At 42.2% G+C, this 22,302-nt stretch overlaps 1 protein-coding gene across 1 annotated transcript; it reads left to right on the plus strand.

The window, feature by feature from the left end:
* The first annotated feature begins 1,023 nt into the window (after window positions 1-1,023).
* CCR1 (C-C motif chemokine receptor 1) lies at window positions 1,024-7,136 on the plus strand. The gene is made up of 2 exons (XM_032298025.1): window positions 1,024-1,194; window positions 4,815-7,136. Exon 2 carries the CDS (start codon window positions 4,826-4,828, stop codon window positions 5,891-5,893), a length of 1,068 nt encoding a protein of 355 aa, XP_032153916.1. The 5' UTR covers window positions 1,024-1,194; window positions 4,815-4,825; the 3' UTR covers window positions 5,894-7,136.
* Window positions 7,137-22,302: the final 15,166 nt, after the last annotated feature.

Here is a 22,302-nt window from a genome sequence, read left to right on the forward strand (position 1 = left end):
GAAGCTGAGTGATGATCAGATGCCAAGTTTAGGCCATGTTGTCTAAATTCTTCATTTTACAGATAAGGAAACGGAACCATGAAGGGACAAGTGACCTTTCAAAGCACGTTCACACTGATGATTTCTGAAACAGTGCTTTGCAGTGAGGAAGGTTGGGATGTCCCCACTTTACAGAAGACACAAGGGCAGTGGCAGAATAGGTGTTGGCAGGTGTGAGGAGAGTCACGGTATGCATCATTTCTCAGGCATTTTTCACTGTGCCAGGCACTCGACATTTTTCATGTACAAGGTGACCTCATGCTTCTCCTTGGAAGTAAGGATTCAGTACTCTCATTTAGCAGAGTAGGAACAGAGACTTAGAAAGGTGAGTGATCTGCCCATGTCACAGGTGGAGATCTGGGATTTGAACTTGGCCCATGTTTGACCATCGCATAAAGCAGGAAAGGGGCATCAGAAAGGGAAGGTCAAAATATAACTAACAGACCTATATTCTCTCCATGCTGGAAGTTTCTGGGGCAAAGCCACCCTGTGAGGTTTGGTGAGAAGGGAGGTGGGGAGCAGAGAGCAGAGGGACAGTGAGCTCCCAGAGGCAGAGGGGCACGCAGTGCCGAAGAGAAGCTGCTGCCCCTGTGTGTACCCATGTCAGTTGGTTTTGATGAACAGGACTCAGATTTCCAGTTTAAATACTTGCATTCACAGTCTTTAAGGAAGAAGAAGAAAAAAAAAAAAAAAAAAGCTGTCACTGATTGCAAGAGCTCTATGCCCTGCCCCCATCCTAATATACACATCCCACACTTCGATTGCTCCAAACATTCTGGGAACATCTCACTCCCACCCACCTCCCCCAGCACAGCTCCATCTGCCCCCACCCTGCCCCCAATTCCCTTAAGGCAGAGCTCCGAGGGCCAAGACTCAAGTGCCTCAGAGTGAGCAGAGAAAATCCTCGCAGTTAACTTGACCTCAAGGAAGTGGCCACTGGGGGCGTTGTGGCCATTCATGAGCACTGAACTACATAAAAAGAAGAACTTTGTCCCCTTCTTGTCATTTTGAAAGACTGTGAAACTGGAGTCAATTCTCCATCATCACACAGGAAGCTGAATACTTCCTACTCAGTCAGGACATTGAACCTTGACTTCATAAAAACTCGGAAAGCCCCAGAAACAGACTTCACGGACAAAGTCCTTGGGAACCAGAGTAAGTGGCACTTGTTTTTTCTGTCTTATCTGTTACTGTGGAGGGCAGTCTTGATCAAAGGCATGCGTGCAGCTAGGCACTCCTCGAAAGCGAAGAATTCTTTGAGGGTGGGGCAAATGTCCTAAATAGCCCAGGCAATTAATACTGTAGCAATACTGAGAATGGTGGATTTATAAGGTTGGGTGCGCAGATGTGAAATAGGCTCTTTTGCTAAAAAGGAAGGTTTTTTGAAAGATTGGTTGTTGGTTACTGATTAAGAAAGTCAGCCAGTACTAAGGGACAGAAGGTGTTTTCTGTGGAAACCTATTCAGCAAGAAATTACTTGCCCAAATTCCCCCATGTAAAGGAAACCCAAGCATGGTGCATAAATAAATTATAGCAAGAGGGAAATATTAGTTAGAAAATTCTCTGCAGATGGAAGAATGATTTGATACTGAACCTATCTCTTAAGAAGGCTAGAACCAAGGCTCCTCAAAATCAGCACTGCTGTCTTTGGAGGAGGTAGGTTTTCACTCACCCACAGGCAAGGAGCTGGCCAGATGGTCTCGGGGGTCACCTGTTCTGCTCTAATAACAATACATGGGTTAGGATTTTGTTCTGAAGATAGAGGGGCATGGTGGCTCTTTATAGGTATCTACTTCATAGGTGATCTTAGTGGCTCCCAGGTTTCAAAGAAGAGGTGGAAACTCCCAGAAGTTTGCACAGCCTGCCAGCAGGCTATGTGCCACTCTCTGATCCTTCAGTTTCCACATTGAGCAGCAGAACAGCTCTGGACTGTCCAGAATGTGGGGCCTGGGCAGTGATGTGCTGGTAAATGTTCAACAACTGACTCTCCTGAAGAAAAGATCCCTGCTTTATAACATTTGTTGATATTCATGGTATAAATGCTCCCAACTGTGGTCAGTTTCAAGCTACCAACATGCTGAATGTGGAGTTGGGAAGAGATGCATGTATTTGGCATTTATGAACCAGTGTAAGCCAGCCAGCACTCCACAGGTCTGGGTGTCTTTCACCATTACAGACTGCTCTCTCTCTGCTCAGTGACTTCACCAACTCCCAGGCTGGAGGACACTGGCAGTGGAGGGTCCAGGATCCAGGACTATAGCTGACCACTGTGCAGTGGCCTTGAGGCAGACTTCTGCAGCAGAATACAGCAGGGCTGGCAGATTAGATGGCAGCATGGTCCTTTGCTTCATCTTCTCAGGCCTGTCCCAGGTCACCTCCCTTTAGGAACAGCGTGCCTTGGAGTGGTTGCCTGGTGCTTAACAAGTTGGGGAAATAACAAATGGAGCTGGAGGTGGAGGAAGGCAGTTATGAAGGTGACCCGGTTTACAATGGCACCTGACAATATAGACCAAACTTGCCTTTGCCAAACCTTCCAAGAAACTAGACTCATGAGGTCAGCCTCACACTAGCTGCTCTTTGTGCTTTCCAAGCTGTTTGCTTACTCCCACTGTTAACCTGCCAGCCCACTGGAAAGTGCTGACTACCAGACTGAGGTATCTGCCCTCGTCAGCAATGGCTGTGGCCGCAGAAATCAGAAACTGCCCACATAGCTTTGTCAGTGACTGGCAGCCTCACTTTCTCCATAAATAGGGCTGACTGGGTTCTCCAGAGATGGAGGAGTGGGCCAGGGGATGGATTTGATGAAAAATTAAAGCTCCTCACTTCCCTCCCTAATAGAGTATCACCCCTGCCAGCCAGGGTGCCCTGTATCCTCCATGCACCTTAATTTCCTTTACAGTGGCTATTGCAAAAACGTGAATTGTGCAAGCAGGAAACATTCCTCAAGGAGAGTAGGAGGAAGAACACCAGAGACCCAGGTTTAAGATAGAAATCATAAAGTAGGTGCCACCTACTTTACTGATTGGTATTTGGGCCAAATCAATTTAGACTGGTATCAGTAGATTGACAATTTCAAATGTCATTCACATGGAAGGGACCACCATTGTCCACCATTATAAAGAAAAATCACTTTCTAGATTAACTCAAAGAGATTTGGCAGGAGGGATATGCAGACAGTGTATACCAGCCAGCCAGGGACATCCTGGACATTGGTGCCTGGGACACACTGGTGGTGACAGGCCTCAGGGAAGGGCTCCTGCAGGAAAGGAGGTCTCTCAGGGAAGTTTCCTGAGAAAAATGCCCTGGCCTGGCCCTTGCCAGGCCTTCAATAAGGGGCCTGGCCCTTGCCCATGGGGTAGGGGAGCGCAGTTTTCTCATATATTACCCCAGAGTACCCACAAGATAAGAGTTACTTTCCCACATTACAGATAAGGAATGAAGCCCAGAGGGGTAGACTAATTTATCCAAGGTCACAAAGCTGGTAGGTTACACCTAAGCCCATACTCCATTTGGGGAGGCATCTTTAATAAGCAATTGGAAAGGATTCAAAAGGTGTGCCAAAAAAGCAGGGATGGGAGAAGTCCTACAAAGGCAACCTACAGAGCGATTCTGTTCTGTTTCATTTTTGTTTGCTTTAAGGCACCCCTGGGTAAAATTATCTGAGAGCTTATCTCAGCAGAATTCAGCTAGTCACTGTGTAACATCACCTCATCGCTCTAGGCCATTTGGAGCTCTTCCTACCCCGATACCCAGTTTTCCCTTTTTCTGACCAGCCCACCTCCCTCCTCCCTGCCTGCACTTTCCTCTGAACCCTTTCAGGAGGTCTACAGAGTGACCGTGGATCCACCTGTGCCACCTAAGGGCTGTGCAATGTGGGTCAGGCTCAGCCCACTCTGGTACCCTCAGTGTCCTCATCTCCAAAATAATGGCATTGACCTACTAGGATTTCGCTAAGCAACACCACTGGTATTTGGGGCGGAATGACCTCTGCACTGTAGGACATCCTTGGCTCTGCCTAGCATCCCCCAGTCTTGGTGACAACAACAACAAATGCCCACACACTTCCAAGTGTCCCAAGGGTACTAGGTCACTCTCGGCTGAGAATCTTTTCAGACCAAAAGCCATGAAGATCTGTAAGTTTTGACTCTGAGCCAGGACTGTTTTCCTTCTCAGAGTCCTCCTGTGGGCTCCACGGTGCAAGGCCACTGCTCAGTGACAGCAGCAGGAAAGCTTAATGGCGTCAGGCTATGCATCTGGGCTTCAGCTCCAGCTCTGTTCTCACAAGAGGTGTGTCTTTGAACACGTTTCCTAAGCACTCTGAACCTCTGTTTCATCACCTCTTAAATGAGAACAATAATAGGACCCCTCCAGGGCTCTTTAAGTCCAGTGCCTGGCCCATGGGGGTGCTTAGGAAGTACTGGTTATGAACAGTGTGGTAAGGTCTCTGGTCTCCCTCTGGCTTTCCACCCACTGAATTTATCCCTTACAAACCTCTTTGCTAAAATGATTGAATTAATGATTTGTGCACTCATTTGTTTATTGTTCCCACTCCCTGTTAGACTATAGATTTCTAGAAGGCAGAGAGGACCTGGGTCTCTCTAGCACTTCATTTTGTCCCCACGACATGGCACACAGAAGGACTCAATAAACATTTATCAAGTGGTAGAGAAATGCCACCACTGCCTTGTCTTGACTGTCCAGAGCTCACTGCCTTTAATAGCAGAGTAAAGACAAACTCTTTTTTTTTTTTTTTTTTTTTTTTTTTTAACCTGTAGGAGAAGCCGGGATGGAGACTTCAGCCACCACAGAGGACTATGACATGATCACAGAGTTCGACTATTCGGATTCGACTCCGTGCCACAAGGCGAACGAGAGGGCCTTTGGGGCCAAGCTGCTGCCCCCGCTGTACTCCTTGGTATTTATCATTGGCCTGGTTGGCAACATCCTGGTGGTCGTGGTCCTTGTGCAATACAAGAGGCTCAAAAACATGACCAGCATCTACCTCTTGAACCTGGCCATTTCTGACCTGCTCTTCCTGTTCACGCTGCCCTTCTGGATTAGCTACCAGTTGAAGACTGACTGGGTTTTCGGTAATGCCATGTGTAAGGTCCTCTCTGGGTTTTATTACACAGGCTTGTACAGCGAGATCTTTTTCATCATTCTGCTGACGATCGACAGGTACCTAGCCATAGTCCATGCCGTGTTCGCCTTGCGGGCACGGACTGTCACTTTTGGTGTCATCACCAGCATCATCATTTGGGTCCTGGCCATCTTGGCTTCCCTGCCAGGCGTGTACTTTGCCAAGGCCCAGTGGGAGATCACTCATCGCACCTGCAGCCTTCATTTCCCTCATGAAAGCCTACGAGAGTGGCAACTGTTTCAGGCGCTGAAACTGAACCTCTTGGGACTGGTGTTGCCTTTGTTGGTCATGATCGTCTGCTACACAGGGATCATAAAGATTTTGCTCAGGCGACCAAATGAGAAGAAATCCAAAGCTGTCCGTCTGATTTTTGTCATCATGATCATCTTCTTTCTCTTTTGGACCCCCTACAATTTGACTACGCTTATTTCTGTTTTCCAAGACTTCCTGTTCACCTATGAGTGTGAGCAGAGCCGACAGCTGGACCTGGCTATTCAGGTGACGGAGATGATCGCCTACACGCACTGCTGTGTCAACCCCGTGATCTACGCCTTCGTTGGTGAGAGGTTCCGGAAGCATCTGCGGCAGTTGTTCCACAGGCGTGTGGCCGTGCACCTGGTCAAATGGCTCCCCTTCCTCTCCGTGGACAGGATGGAGAGGGTTAGCTCCACGTCTCCCTCCACAGGGGAGCATGAAGTCTCTGCTGGGCTCTGACTCAGACCACAGGAGGCCAACCCAGAACCAGCAGGGATGACCTGCCAGGCACATGGGGCCAGCAGCCTGGCTCTCCCAGGCAGATTCTGACACTTGGCACAGCATGAAATCACAGCCACTTGGGGTAGAGAGGGAGTGCACTGGTAGCCTAGACTAAACCACTTCTGGGGCTTCGGTCTTTTCCATGAGCTTCTTCCCTGGTACAAAGGAGACAAATAAGCAAAATCAAATATTCCAGAGACTGGGACTAAGCTTACCAGAGAAGGGCTTGGGCTCAAGTAAGATTTCAGATTTGTGACCATTAACATTTGTCAACAAAGTCACCCATTTCACCACTATTGCTTGCACAAACCAATTAAACCCAGCAGCGGTGACTGTGGGCTCCATTCAAATTGAGCTCTTGAGCCATGGGAGACACTGATACATGAGGAATTTGTTCTTCCATCACCTCCCCCACCCGCCCACTGCCAAAGAAGTTGGAAACAGTGATTCCCACAGTGACTCCACTCTGAGTCCCAAAGTCAATCAGTAGCCAGCATCTGCCTCCCTCCCCTCCACTCCCACCACAGGGTTTGGGCTCTTGAAATCCTAGGGAACATAGAACTCATGATGGAAGAATTGAGACCTAATGAGAAATAGAAATGGGAAACTACTACTGGCAGTGGAACTAAGAAAGCCCTTAGGAAGAATTTTTATATTCACTAAAATTAAACAATTCAGGCAGTGGGCAAAGCACAGGCCATATGAATAACATGTTGTGCTTCATAAAATAGCCATAGAGGAGAGGGACTCCTCATTTCCATTCGCCCTTCCTTTCGTTCTATTTTTCGGAATCTCCCTTCCCTTTAAGTTGGGTGATATGTTGGTAGATTCTAATGGCTTTATTGCAGAGATTAATAACAGGCAAAAGGAAGCAGGATTGGCTTCCCTTCTTTTTGTTCTTCATCTAAGCCTTCTAGTTTTACGGGTCAGGGTTCTGACTACTACCTTGGACTTGTCAGCAAAAAAATTGGCCTGCTGTGTAAGCTGACAGTATTTGTAGCTGATAGGGGGTTGGGAGGAAAGTGTCTGCTAGGAAGGGTGGGGTGAGGTTCTATGTAGATGTAGGAGGCCAAAAGGGCCCTTAACTCAAAGTAGCTTATTTATCCAAAATGTTCTGGATGCGTCATCTCTAACCAAGGACCCCCCATTTATCATGCCTTTGTTTCCTTTGCCCTCAGATGTATATTTCTTTAAAAATCAATTTCCCAAACCATCATTCTCAGCAAACTGACACAAGAACAGAAAACCAAACACCGCATGTTCTCACTCATATGTGGATGTTGAACAATAAGAACACAGGCATACAGGGAAGGGAACGTCACACACTGGGGTATGTCGAGGGGGTGGGAGGCTAGGGGAGGGATAGCGAGGGGGGTGGGGAGGTTGGGGAGGGATAACACTGAGAGAAATAGCTGATGTAAATGACGGGGTTGGAGACAGCAAACCACCATAGCATATGTGTACCTATGCAACAATCCTGCAAGATATGCACATGTACCCCTGAACTTAAAGTACAATAAAAAAATCAATTTCCTAATAACAAAACTTATTTCTAAGACAGCTTAAAAAAAAAAAAAAGAAAGAAAAAACCCCAAACACTGAAATTATCTGCACTTCTACTACCCAAAGAAAAAATGTGCTTACTGTGCAGTTCTGGGTGTATTTTCTTTTAGTTTGTTTTTTTGTTCTGTGAATATTTATGATAATAACAAAGATGGACTTCAATTGTACTCAGTGTTCTGTTGCTGGTTTTAATCAGCAGCATGTTGTGATCACTTTCCCAGGTCAACAAAACATTTCACAGCATTGTTTTTGGTGCCTGCACTGAAGTCTATGGCAGGGATGCACCCTAATTTATTCCACCCATTTTCTCACTATTGCTTGCACAAATCAGTTCAGCCAGAAGTGGTGACGGTGGGCTCCATTCAAAGCAAGCTCTTGAGCCATGAGAGACACTGATGCATAAAGAATGTCTGTTCTTACGGGGTGCTCAGCTCAGGGTGCCAGACAGACACAGGGATGCCAACAGGACCCAGGGAGGATGGCAGGGGGCAGAGTGGGGTACTGCAGGGCTCAGGGTGCCAAGGCAGTAAAAGGGAAAAGGAATTATCAGTCAGGCACCCTAAGCTAACAGGTGTCCCATCTTACCACACAGTGACACCACTGGGCTGACCTCTCTCCTTTTGTGGACACTAGAGCTGCACCCTTACCAAGCCACCCGCCGCCTTCCATGGGAACTGTGTTCACATGTGCTCTTTATACAAAGAAGCTGCTGTCATGATGGTCTCGAAAACTTTTGTCTGGGGTAGAAGAGGTCATGACACCTGGGCTTACACCCTCATGCAGAAAATATAGACAAATATAGGTCTTAGGAGTCCAGGTAGATGCCAACTCTCCAGTTGTAAACCCACCAGCTCTCTCAGTGTGTGGAAAGGAGGCTTAACTGAATTGAGAAATATTTGTCTACTGCTTTAGTAAAATAAAACTGCATCAGAAACAGTATTTGGTCTGCAGTAAAATCATAATGTGGAACATTTCACAAGATCCTCCAATTCCATTTTGAAGTAATACCTGTTTTTCCCCTTATTACAAAGGGAATTTCTAGGTGTAGAAAACCAGAAATAGCTTAAACACACACACACACACACACACACACACACACACACAGAGAGAGAGAGAGAGAGAGAGAGAGAGAGAGAATGAAAGCACCTGCAAATCTGCTCCTCAAATATAGCCCCCCTTATTATACTACCGTTTTAGTAGGTTTCCTTCTAGCGCTATTTTCTAAATGCACACACATACACAGGCAATCACGCTTAATATTTTGTGTGCATGTAACCTCGGTAACGTTTGATACATAGTAAGCACTAATAAATGCTGGCTGAGTGAAGCTCAATCTCTGAGCTCCAAGTCCTAGTCTATAAAATGAAGAGGAGCCTAGTATCTACCTCATAGTGCTGAGGTGTTAAATAAAATAAAATTAGGGAAATTTTATTTCTGAGGATTAAATAAAATAAAAGTAGGGAAATCAGGCAGTATTCCTCCAACATTATCCAATAAGACATCTGCCAGCACCTTTCCTTGGTCACTCAAGCCATTCCAGCTCCTCCTGACTGCCTCCCCCCGCCCCCGTGCTAATGGAGCGCAGCCCCAGACGGGACAGCGCTATTGCTGTCCCCATTGTTTTCTTGATTTCATCCTTACAGAAATGCTGCCGGAAGAGCACAAAGGAATTCCTTCTCCCCTATCCAGACTCATCAGTTGTCAGCATTTTACCATGTTTGTCTTAAATTCATCATTCTCTAGATGATTGATAGATAGATGATAGACAGATAGATAGATGATAGATAGACAGATGATAGATTGATAGATCTAGATGCTACATATAGAAAACTAGATATAAAATGCTATTTTTTTCTCCACAATCATTTGAGAGCAAGTTACAAATACGATGCCTCATTATCACCATTACCCTCGGAATGTTTTTACTAGCAAGGGTATTCTCCCTCGTAACCAAAACAGGAAACCGATATGGACACAGTATCACCATAGTATCTGTAGCCCTGTCTCCAATTTTGCCCACTTTGCCAATAATGTTCTCTTTAATCCCCGGGTCCAGAATTCTGCCAGCACCTTTCCTTGGTCACTCAAGGAAATTCTGGACCCTGGGATTATAGAGGACATTACTGGCAAAGTGGGCAAAATTAGTTGTCTGCCCCTCTAGTCTCTTTCAAGACCAGTTCCTCAGGCTTTTCTTGTCTTTCCTGACTTCAGCACGTAAGACCAACGCTACCGTTGCCTGATAGACAAGGATTCTTGTATTTGGCTTACTGGTGTTTCCTTAGATTCAGGTTATGAAACTAGGGCAGGAATCACACAGAATGGATGCTGTGTTCCCAGTGCATAATATCAGAATGTACCTGATGCCAACCTTCCCTGCCGCAGGCGATGTTAAACTTTATCACTTGCTTAAGAAGGTATCTACCAGTTTTCGCCACTGTAAAGCATTTTGTACTTATTACTTAATAAGTGACAATTATTAGTTCATTTCCTTCTGAAAAGTGAAAGCTTCTCTTCTCCTCCTCTTATTTATTGTATGTATCAGCAGGATCTCATGGGGTTCTTTTTTATTCAATGGAATATAATTTAATGTTGTCTTTATTTTTATGCACAAATTGCCCCAGATTTACCTAATGGGAGCTGGATCCTATGTCCTTTTGTTCCATCTCCACTGTACTTTGAGCGATCCCTCCTTCTTTGGCAAAGAGAATCCAGATCTGTCTTGTATTTTCCTTGCCCCTGCCACAGAAAGACACATCTCCAAGCAGTCTGGCTTTTTGTAGTGGAAACTAATATTTAGAAACCAAGATTTGAGAGCTACATGTCCTCATTGTTAGTGGAGTACTATTGTTTTGGGGCCTTCTTCATGGACAGAGCTAGGAAAAATAGCGGTGTATGTATAAATACAGTAATACACACACAAATACACACACAAGTATCTGTAGCATGTAAAGCCATGCGTTCACACCAGTACCTCCAATGACAATCTTACATAGCATTGTTCTTTCACTCTTCTGCCTTTTCATAGTTGAAACTGGCTTCCCTTACAGCAATGAAACTGGCTCTCATTGCTGTCAATGTATTCCTTTCTACATAATCCTTTAGTGGATAGTCACAGTTCTGAATAGGCCAGCCTAATGCCTTCCGGCTGCCAGTGATGAGAGTCTCTGTACACCAGTTGAGTTCCCCTTCAGTCCTTTTGCTCAGGCTCCAGCATGTGAACTGCTGTACGCAGTCTTGGCACCAGGGAGAGGATGAGAACTTTTACCTTCTTAAATTTTTCATTTTTTCCTTTTAAAAAAAATTCCACATATCCTGGATCTGCTCCCTACCCCAACATCATAGGCACAATTTAAATATTTTGTTGACCTTTTCAAAGAAACAGCTTTTGTTTCATTGATTTCTTTTCTGGTCTTTCTTAGCTCTTTTCTTCTGCTTACTTTGGGTTCATCTGATTTTGTTTTGTTTTGTTTTTGTCTAGTTTATTAAAGTAGAAGCAGCTGTGATAATTGATTTAAACTTTTCTCCTTTTTCAGAATCAGCAACTAGAGCCTTAAATTTTCCTCTAAGGACTGCTTTTGCTGCACTCAACACATTTTCACATTATCTTTTTATCCCAGCTAAAAATAATTTTTAATATCCTTTTTATTTATTTGCCTATGAGTTATTTAAAGATTTGTCAGCTTTCAAAGATTTGTGGATTTTTCAGATATATTTGTTATTAATTTCTAATGTAATTCTGCTGTGACTTACACGATTTGGATAATCCCAATTATATTGAAGTTCCTTTTATGGCTCAGAGAACGAGCTATATTAGTAAATGTTCTGTGTTTATATAGTCTAGGTTGGTTAATGTTTCATGAGCACTTGAAAAGGCTATGTGTCTTGCGTTATAATGTTTAATATGTTTAATAAATGTCAATTGGGTCAAGTTGGCCAATAGCGTTGCTCATATCTTCTATTCAATACTAATTTTTTGCCTCATTGTTCTATCAGCTAACTAGACAGAACAATAAGTTGCCTTGTTAAAATATTTAATTATAATTGTGGATTTGTCTGCATCTTCTTTTATTTCTGTCAGTTTTTGCTTCATGTATGTCCTAGCTCTATTATATGAAAGACATATAAGACAATTCTGTCTTTTTCATTGCCTCCTTTGTAATTAAGAAATATATCCCTTTATCCCTGGTAATAGTTCTTGTCTAGAAGTTTAGATATTACTACCATTCTAACTTTTTAATGCTTATCCTTAGCATGGTACAGTCATTCATCCTTTAATGATGGGAATACATTCTGGGAAATGCATTCTTAGGTGATTTTGTCATTGTGTGAACATTATAGAGTGCACTTAACAGACCTAGACGGCATATACCCTGCTATACACCGAGGCTACATGGCATAGCCTACTGCTCCTATGCTACAACCTTGTACAGCATGTTACTGTACTGAATACTGTAGCCAGCTATAACACCATAGCAAGTATTTGTGTGCCTAAACATAGAAACAATACATTAAAAATACAGTATAAAAGATTTTTAAAAGGTGCACCTATATAGGATACTTATCATGAATGGAGCTTGCAGGACTGAAAGCTGCTCTGGGTGAGTTACTGAGTGAGTGGTGAGTGAATGTGAAGGTCTAGGACATTACGGTATGTTACCATAAACTTTATAAACTGTACACGTAGTCTACACTAAATTTATTTTTTAAAAAAGATTTATCCAATGATAAATTAACCTTAGCTTATTGCAACTTTACTTATAAACATTTTAATTGTAAACTTTTTGACTCTTCTGTAACAACAGCTGAAAACACGCATTGTACAGCGGGACGAAAATGTTTTCTTTCTTCATGTTCTTATTCTACATGATTTTTTCTATTTAAAAAATTTTTCAACATTTTCACTTTTTCAACTCTTTTTGTCAAAAACCAAGACACAAACACACACACTAGCCTAGGCCTATGCAGGACCAAGATCATCATTACCAGTGTCTTCCATTGCCTCATCTTTTCCCACCGGAAAGTCTTCAGGGAAAATCACAGGCATAGAGCTGGCATCTCTTGTGATAACCATGCCTTCCTCTGGAATTCCCCCTGAAGGACCTGCCTGAGGCTGTATCACAGTTAACCTTCTTTTTATAGTCATTTACTATCATTATCAAGTATTATGTACTGTTTATAACTGTATGTGCTCTAGCTCTACTTTTGAATGGCTGGAGTGCAGTAAGTTTGTTTACATCAGCATTACCACAAACACTGGAGTAATGAGTTGTGCTACGATGCTTCAACAGCTATCATGTCACCGGGCAATAGGAAGTTTTAAACTCCATTATCATCACATGGGACAACTTTGTCATAATCAGTCTGTCGACTGAAACATCATTATGCAGAACATGACTACATATCTTTTTCCGTATTTTATTTTAAAATATATGTTGCTTTTGTTCTTAAATTTAAAGAGAAACTCTCATAGAAAGCATGGAGCTCAATCCTCTTTCTCATCCGGTCTGACAACCCCTTTCACTTAAATTATTTAGTCTATTAACATTTTATGTAATGATGGATATTACTGAATTCAAGTCTGCTACAGCGCACTTCGTTTCCTATTTGTCCTATTTGTATTTTTTTCTCTTTTCTTTTCTTTTGATTATTTGAAAAAAAGTTTAATACTCCATTTCAGTTCCTCTATTGACTTTTTAAGCTATATCTCTTTATATTATCATTTTAGTGATTTGCTCTAGGGATTTCAATATGCATCCTTAATAGATCACAGACTATTTAGGATTAATGTCGTGCCACTTTATATAAAATGTAAGGACCTCCTCTCATTCTCTATATTGTTACCATGTATTTTACATTTACATACATAGAAAACCCCATAATAAAATGTTATTATTTTTATTTTAAACAAATTCGTTTTTTAAAAGACATAGAGACAAAAATATAATCTTTTATATTTATCCAAGTTTCTATCTGGTGTCAATTTGCCTTAGCCTGAATAACTTCTTTTAGTATATCTTAAGCATGGGTTTGTTGGCAAAGAATCTGGTCGTTTTTCCTTGCTTGAAAATGTCTTTATTTTACCTTCATTTTTGAAAGATATTTTTGCCAGATAGAGCATTCTGAATTGGCAGTATTTTTTCTCACTCCTTTAAAGATATCATTCTGCTGTCACCTGTATATCATTGTGTCTGATAAAAAGTTAAAAATTACTTGTATCATTGTTACCTCCTATGAAGTGTGTTATTTTTTCCTCTGGCTGCCTTTAGTATTATCCCTGTCCTTCATTTTTAGCATTTTTGGATTTGTGTTTATTATGCTTGGTCTTTATGAAATATTGAATTTTAGGTTGATTTTCTCCCAATTTGGGAAATTTGGGCCATGATTTCTTCAAATACATTCTTCCCCTGCTCAATTCTCTCTTTCTCTTCACCTTCATTTATACCAGTTATACACTGCATCCCCTTAACTGCAGTTTTGCTTTCTGAAGTTTCAGTAATGCCTGGTCAACCATGGTATGAAATATTAAATTGAAAATTCCAGAAATAAGGAATTCGTAAGTTTTAAACTATGCATTATTCTGCGTAGCATGATGAAATCTTACACTGTATTACTCCATCCTGTCTGCACATAAATCGTCCCTTTGTCCCACACACCTACACTTTTTTTGTTACCCGCCCCTTAGTCATTTAGCTGTCTCGGCTATCAGGTTGACACATACAGTATTACAGTACTTGTGTTCAAGTATCCCTTTTTTAACTTAGTAATGGCCCTAAGAGTAGTGATGCTGGCAATCTGGATATGTCAAAGAGAAACTTGAAAGTGCTCCATTAAGTGAAAAGTGACCTTGGTGTTCCTTGTCCAGGATTTGGCACCATTAGCAGTTTCAGGCACCCACTAAGAGTTTCAGAACATATCACCCATGGATAAGGGTACCATACCTTTATTAGACTGCTTAATATTGTTTCAAATCTCCTTTTAAAACTCATTTTTATAGTAATTTATATTCATTTCTTGACTTTTCTTCGATTGTCTCTACTATGCTATTAAGACCTTCCAGTGTATTACAGACATTGTAATTAACAGTTCTAGAGTCTCCATTTGGTTCTTTTACATAGTTTTCATTTCTCTACTGAAATTCCACATCTGTTTATTCATTATGACAATTTAAGTTTTTAAGTCCTTGATCATAATAGTTGATTTAAAATCCCTAATTGCTAATTGCAACTTCCAAGTCATCTTGGGGTCTGTTTCTCTGGACTTTTTTTTAGAATTATGGCTAAAATTTTCCTGCCTTTTCACATCGATTACTTTTTTATTGAATGCCAAGCATTATGGGTATGTTGTATGGAGTCTGGACTATTATTTCCTTTAGAAAGTGTTGGGTGTCATGCATTCTGTCAAGCTTGTCAAATCGGTGGTGTTTCCTTTGGTCCCATCAGACTTAGTTTTATGTCTTGTTAGGATGTGTCTATTTTAGATTTGGCTTTAGTTTTAGGGCTTGCCTTTGCTCTAGGGCTGTGGTCTTCAAAAGCAACAGCATCCCCTGGGAACTTATTAAAAACACAAAATTTCAGGCCTTACTTCAGAGCTACTGAATCAGAAATTTCAGGGATGATACCCGGCAATTTGTATTTTAACAAGTGTTTCAGATGACTCCGGTACATGGTAATGTTAGAAAACCACTGCTGTAGGGCATAACCTTTGCTCATAGGATGTGGCAGAGAAGTCTGTCCTCTCTGGCTGGGCCAGAACTTGATCATCTCTCAGCATTGTGCAAATCCTGGTATCCCCTTATTCGGCTCTCAGCTCCTCAGCCGCCATGCTCTTATGGCTCAAGAGTCTCACTTTCCTCTAGCGCAATCCTTCCTTCAGCCAAGGATCCAACAGAAAATCCCTGTGGGGATTTTTGTGTCTCTTCTCTGCGGAGCTTCATTCTCTCCAGTCCCCTCCCCTGAAAATTGTAGCTGCTTCAGCAGCCCCGGTCTAATCTTTGCCTCCTCAGCACAGTGGGCTCCATCTCCCTGCACGACCACAGGAAAAAAAAAAGTGTTCCTTTTCTCAAGGATAAGGGTCCTCTACTTCCTGTTGCCCAATGCCTGAAAATAGTTGACTCATACTTTGTCCAGTTTCATAGCTGCTTACAATGGAAAGGCAAATTTAGCACCAGTTACTCCATCATGACCAAAAGCAGAAGTCCTATTCTAAGGTTTTTTAATGTGTGTCATTTTCTTTTTAATGTGTCCGAAAATATATGCATTGTTTTGTATGCAGTACTTTTAATTTAGGTAAATAATATATGTTTCTTACTTTTTTAACATAGTTCTTGGCTTGCAAGATCATCCATGTTGCTATTTAGAACATTCAACCCATTTATTTTACCTGCTTCACAGTACTCCATAGAGTTTATTTTCCATGTGCTACTTATTTACTCTCCTAGGCATGGGAACCAAGATTGCCTCCAGCTCTCCACTCTGGAAAATAAAACTGCAACATTCTTGTACAGACTTGGACTGGAAATGCTAGCTCACAGGGAGATTTAAATGAGTTCAATCTATGTAGCCACTAACAGTGCATAAAGGTTCCTTGCCCCACATCTTTACCAACACTTGGCATTATGCTGCTCTCTAAACTTTGCTAGTTGAGCAAGTAAAGTGACTCTCATAGTTCTTCATTTTGCATTTCACTGATTACTGATAGGTTTGAACATCTTTTTATATGTTTGTATAAGCTTTTGAGTTTCTCCTATAAATAACCTGTTCATGGCTTTGACCATTTTCAATTGAGTTTGCTGCTATTTCTTGATTAGAAAGAGTTATTTACATACTCCAGATTTTAATGTTTTATTGCTTTAAGATATTGCAAATAACTTTTATCCCTGTCTTATATGTATATTACTTTGTTTATGGTATCCTTCATTAAGTAGAAATACTTAATTTTGATGTAATAAAATTTAAATTTAAATTCATTAAATTTTTTCTTTTGGCCTATACTATCTCAGTGTAGCTTAAAGTCTCCTTCCTCACCCTGAAGTACAATTGTTTTTCTATTTTGTCCTATATTTTCTTCTATTACCGTAATAGTATTTTACTTCTTGTTTAGGTCTTAAATCTGAATTGAGAAATATTTGTCTACTGCTTTAGTAAAATAAAACTGCATCAGAAACAGTATTTGGTCCGCAGTAAAATCATAATGTGGAACATTTCACAAGATCCTCCAATTCCATTTTGAAGCAATACTTGTTTTTCCCCTTATTACAAAGGGAATTTCTAGCTGTAGAAAACCAGAAATAGCTTAAACACACACACACACACACACACACAAAGAAAATGAAAGCACCTGCAATTCTGCTCCTCAAATATAGCCCCCCTTATTATACTACCGTTTTAGTAGGTTTCCTTCTAGCGCTATTTTCTAAATGCACACACATACACAGGCAATCACACTTGATATTTTGTGTGCATGTAACCTTGTGTGACTATGGCAAGTTACTTAACTTCTCAGAGATTCATCATCTCCATCACTGAATGGAGGTAACAGTAGCATCTCGCCTAATGGGGTTGTCATGAGGATGAAATGTCTTAATGTATATAAAGTGCTTAGAACAGTGCCTGGCACATAGTACCATATAAGTAATTGCTATTATCATTGAAATAAATGTATTTAAGTATAATGTTTAAGTAACAGTGCAATATGTGAAAATATAGCAAAAATCAAAAAGGTAATTCTAATAACTAAAGCTTGAGAAACACCAACCAGAAGGAATATATTTTCATCTTCCCAGAGTGGAAGGACTCAGCATCAAGTCAATAAGAAATCCTGATGTCAGCTGATTTTACATTTCCTTTCCTTCACACTCATTTCTCCCCTTAAGTAGCTACTTAAAAGCCTACATTAACCCCATTGATAAGTAACATCTTTTACCATGAAATTCTTTGGGAAATTTTTGAAAAAATACAATTGATTTTTATGTCCACAACTGTTGCTTTGTGCAGACCTGGTTCAGCACAAGAAAATCTCAGTGCTGTGTGAAAATCTGGGCTTGACAGGATTATCCTGCTCTGAAGTTGCCCAATATTTATTTCTGGTCCTTTCATTTTCCATTCTCACTTTCTGTGGTAGGAGCTGAGGAAGAGTGAGAAGACTGAAACTTGGGTGGCATGAAAGGAACAGGGGTTGTGACTAATAAGAGCCTCAGGCTCTGTTCTGACCCCACACCTGGGTGCTGCAACTCCTAGAAGCAGGCAGGGTGCTATCCAGGATGCTCCTGACCCCCTACTATGACTCCATAACTGGAGGCCTTGCCCATTTGCACTTCCTTACCTAGAGTTTCCCTCCAGCTTTAGCCCTGCTCCACCCACCTGGAGCATCTCAGCGCCCACACTCCCATGAGTCAGTGAGCTTGCTTGCCCTGAGCCAAGGCTTTGAGATGACTTAAGGCACAGGGACCCTGCAAGCCAGAACCTGTAATGTTCTCAAGCTGCCTGCAGACCTTTTGGACACAACTAAATTATAGAAACTTCTAAGTGTGTTCCCCCAAAAGAACAAGAGGAAACAGAGTTCTGAGAGCCAAACATTGGAAGGAGAAAAGGAGAATTTTCTTGTAAATTTTATTTGTCCACTTATTTGTTTGTCCATTCAAATGTCACTCATCCACCCATTCACTCATCCCTTCATTTGGTACAAGCTCCTTGAGTCAGACATCAGGGGTATGACGGCCACTTGAAGACGGACCTTCCACCCCACCACTGAAGCTTTCCCTGTGCCATGGTGGGCAGGAGTCACCTGAGGAGTTGCTGGAATAAGGTCACTGAGTTCTCCAGACTGTCAGGGACTCACTGTTTGGCCCTGGACACACACTAGTGAATTTCTTTGAGCTTCTGCTCTCTCTGCTAGAGAATATCTGCTGTATCTAATTTCACCCAGCTTTCAAGAGTCTCCTCTTGACCAACAAAGGCTGCTTATAGCTTTTGTTCGAAAGTGTTGAACAAAAGCATTTTGTCTTGGCTTTTAATTTAGCAAATCTGAAATTCATTTGTAGAATAATCAGATGAGACATTCTCAGCAAGTTTGAAAAAAGAAAAGTATTGTCATGGGGAAGAATTTTGCTTGTATGCTGACATACATTATAAAGCCTAAACTATAAAGATGCTGTACCAAAAAACTTTAAAATGTAATAAACTAAAGATTAAGAAGAAGATGCCAAAGTATCAACTTTTCTAACATATAAGGCAATCTTATGAATCAATAAGAAACTAATAAAATACTCTATTTATTTATTTATTGATAGAGTCTCACTCTGTCGCCCAGGTTGGAGTGCAGTGGTGCAATCTCAGCTCACTGCAGCATCCGCCTCCTGGGTTCAAGCAATTCTCATGTCTCAGCCTCCTGAGTAGCTGGGATTACAGGTACAAGCCACCATGCCTGGCTAATTTTTGTATTTTTAGTAGAGACGGGGTTTTACCATGTTGACCAGGCTAGTCTGGAACTCCTGACCTCAGGTAGTTCGCCTGCCTCAGTCTCCCAAAGTGCTGGGATTACAGGCCAATTATTTGTTTAAGTGAACAAAGATATAAACAGGGAATAAATCCAATAGCCATTAATATAAAAATACCAACCATATTCATAATAAAACAAAATGCCAATTACAATGAAATATGTCTTTTGCCTGTTAAAAATGGCAAAGAGATTTTATTTTATTAATGAAAATACCCAATGCAGGTAAGGATGTGGCAAAATAGTCACTGCCGTGTATTTTTATTGGAATGTAAATTTGTGCATTATATCTGAAAAGCAATTTAACAATACTTATCAAGATTGTTTAAGAAGTTCATTCGGTAACGCTGACAGGTAATAGCAAAATAAAATACAGCTGGAAAATTCAATGACTGGAGGAAGATTAAATTAGATATTGGTAAATTTGGTATATGATTCAGATATAAATAATTTTTAAAAGAATTTTTAGGCCAGGCACAGTGGCTAAATGCCTATAATCCCAGTACTTTGGGAGGCCGAGGCAGGCTGATCACGAGGTCAAGAGATCAAGATCATCCTTGCCAACATGGTGAAACCCTGTCTCTACTAAAAATACAAAAATTAGCACCTGTGATCCCAGCTACTTGGGAGGCTGAAGCAGGAGAATCACTTGAACCTGGGAGGCAGAGGTTACTGTGAGCTGAGATCATGCCACTGCACTCCAGCCTGGTGACAGAGAGACTCCGTCTCAAAAAAATAATTTTTATTGACATGGGACTATACTCATAACATTGTTAAATTTAAAAAGAGATACACAGCATTCTTCTGGTCCACATTTTATAATATATGTGGAGGGCACAAAGACAGGAAAGGAGTACACCCAGATGAGCATGGGATTGTGTGCATCAGAAGCGACATGAGACAAGGGGATGGTTCTCAAACTGTAGGGTCCACAGTGAGTTCACAGGGGTGCCATGGAATATTTCCAGTTTTCAGGGGATATACATTGATACCTGACACTTCCTGGACACCTGGGAACTACTCCATTGAGGCAGTTTACATTTTAAATATTAGATTGCAGTACATTCCTTTCACAGTTTCATATCTTTACAAAGCTGGGTTTTCAATGCTTGCTTTGAGATAAAGTGATGTGGGACAGAAAATGAGGGCAATGATATCCAACTGGGTTGCAAGGTTGGAGAAACTGGGCTTTGTCCAACAGGGCACCTATCCCGTTGGCACTGCTTATTTAAGAGGAAAATTAAGTATTATTTTCTTTCAATGTATTTGTATTTTCTTTTCAAACAGCAGTTTGCTGTACATTGTTAGAACAAACATACCTAAGTCATTTGGATCTAACTACTAATTAATGGAACTGTTTGGTATTTCTTTTTCCTTTTCTTTTCTTTTTTTTTTTTTTTTTTTTTTTTCCTTTTCTTTGAGACAGAGTCTTGCTCTGCCGCCAGGCTGGAGTGCAGTGGTGCAATCTTGGCTCACTGCAACCTCTGCCTCCTGGGTTCAAGCGATTCTTCCACCTCAACCTTCCGAGTAGCTGGGACCATAGGTGCGTGCCACCGCACCGCTAATTTTTGTATTTTTAGTAGAGACGGGGTTTCACCATGTTGGCCAGGATGGTCTCAATCTCTTGACCTCGTGATCGGCCCACCTTGGCCTCCCAAAGTGCTGGGATTACAGGCGTGAGCCACCATGCCCTGCCCCTTTGGTATTTCTTTTGGCCCAGGTGCACTAAGAAAACAGTACTGAGAAATTAAGGGCACCATGCACTGAGGGGGTTTGGGGACCCCTGAGCTGAGGGATTTATTTAGGAGTGAGATTACATGCCATGTGGGAGCAGGCAGGCAAGTTCCTCCAGGCTGGCACCTCTGCCAGCAGTGCTGAATGGGAAGTCTCTTCAGGCCAGCCACTTCGGCAGTCAGGAAGGAATGCCAGCTGAGGATATGAGCAAGGATCAGGTGGCACCTGTCAGGACAGGCCAGATCCCATATGGACAACTACCCGCCTTGAGGAGAAATGGGAGGCTTGTCTGTCTCTCGCAGCATCCATCCACTTCTTTGCTAGGAATCTGTAGAGGAAGCTGCCCCATTCACCATGGAGGTTCACATGTGCCTGGCCCAGGACTTGTATTCCAGGAGGGGAGCATGGGAACTGGAGTCCAGGAGGTCCAGGTGCTGTCCTGCAAGTGAGCTCATAGATAGACTGCAGTGTGCACAAGCCACCACAGGGCCCCGGAGCCTGCTGACACATTCCCCCCATTGCATTACAGCTGTTGTTCCACTCTCTCACAAGTCTCGAGTTAGTTATATAGATGCCCTGGCCTATGCTAAGCTGGAGCCCTTCTGATCATGAGTTCTGAGAAATGTAGCTCCGGTTTAGACTGACATTGCATAAAGTCATCACAAAATGAGCGATGTTAATTTTCTTCTGCATGCTTTCAGAGCTAACTGAAAAAAGAAAATACACATATTTTTTAGAGCAGGGTCTCACTCTGTCATCCAGGATGGAGTAAGGTGGTGACCACAGTTCACAGTTCACTCTGTCATCCAGGATGGAGTAAGGTGATGTGGTCTCGAACTCCTGGACCCAAACGATCCACCCACCTCAGCTTGCTCAGTAGCTGGGACCACAGGCCCATGCCACCACACCCAGTTAATACTTTATTTTTACCCTTTATAGAGACAGGATCTTGCTTTGTTTTCCAGGCTGGTCTTGAACCTCCTGGCCTCAAGGGATCCTCCTGCCTTGGCCTTTCCCAAAGTGCTGGGATTACAGGCGTGAGCCACCAGGTCGGCCTATCCAACTTTTAAAATGACCACATCATAAGAAAAAACTATTCTTTGTGAAAAGAAAGGTAAGAGAAAGAGAAAGAAGGAGGGAAAGTAAGAGGGGAAAAGTTGGGGAAAGAGGGTGAGAGGGAGACAGAGAAAGCAAAAAGATGAGCAGGTGCTTCTTAGAAGAACACAGTGGGATGAGCATTCCAGGGTGAGGGTGTGGAGTGAATGAAGACCAGAAGCATGCCTTTCTCTGGGACCTGCACAAAGTTTGGTATGACTTCCATCATGTGCAGGGGAGTGAGGGGGAGAGAGGAGGATGGGGCAGCAGGTGGGTTGACTGGGACATGGGGCCAGAGCAGGAGGCCATGATGAGACACTGAGCTTGAGTCTCCTCTTCATGAGGTGACTCCCAATGCACACTCTGAGCACAGGGTTTACAAAACAGGTATTTGTAAGCAGGGAGGCCCTGTGTACGCACTTTAACATCTCTCTGAACCTCACTTTTCACAGTAATAGAAAGGGGTAGTTTAAATAATGGCA

The sequence above is a fragment of the Sapajus apella genome, unplaced genomic scaffold (assembly GCF_009761245.1).
Source record: "Sapajus apella isolate SASKATOON/1434 unplaced genomic scaffold, GSC_monkey_1.0 scaffold38, whole genome shotgun sequence".
NCBI classification, from domain to species: domain Eukaryota; kingdom Metazoa; phylum Chordata; class Mammalia; order Primates; family Cebidae; genus Sapajus; species Sapajus apella.

Coding starts and splice junctions, on each gene's coding strand:
- CCR1 (XM_032298025.1), top strand. CDS start 4,826: ATGGAGACTTCAGCCACCACAGAGGACTATGACATGATCACAGAGTTC.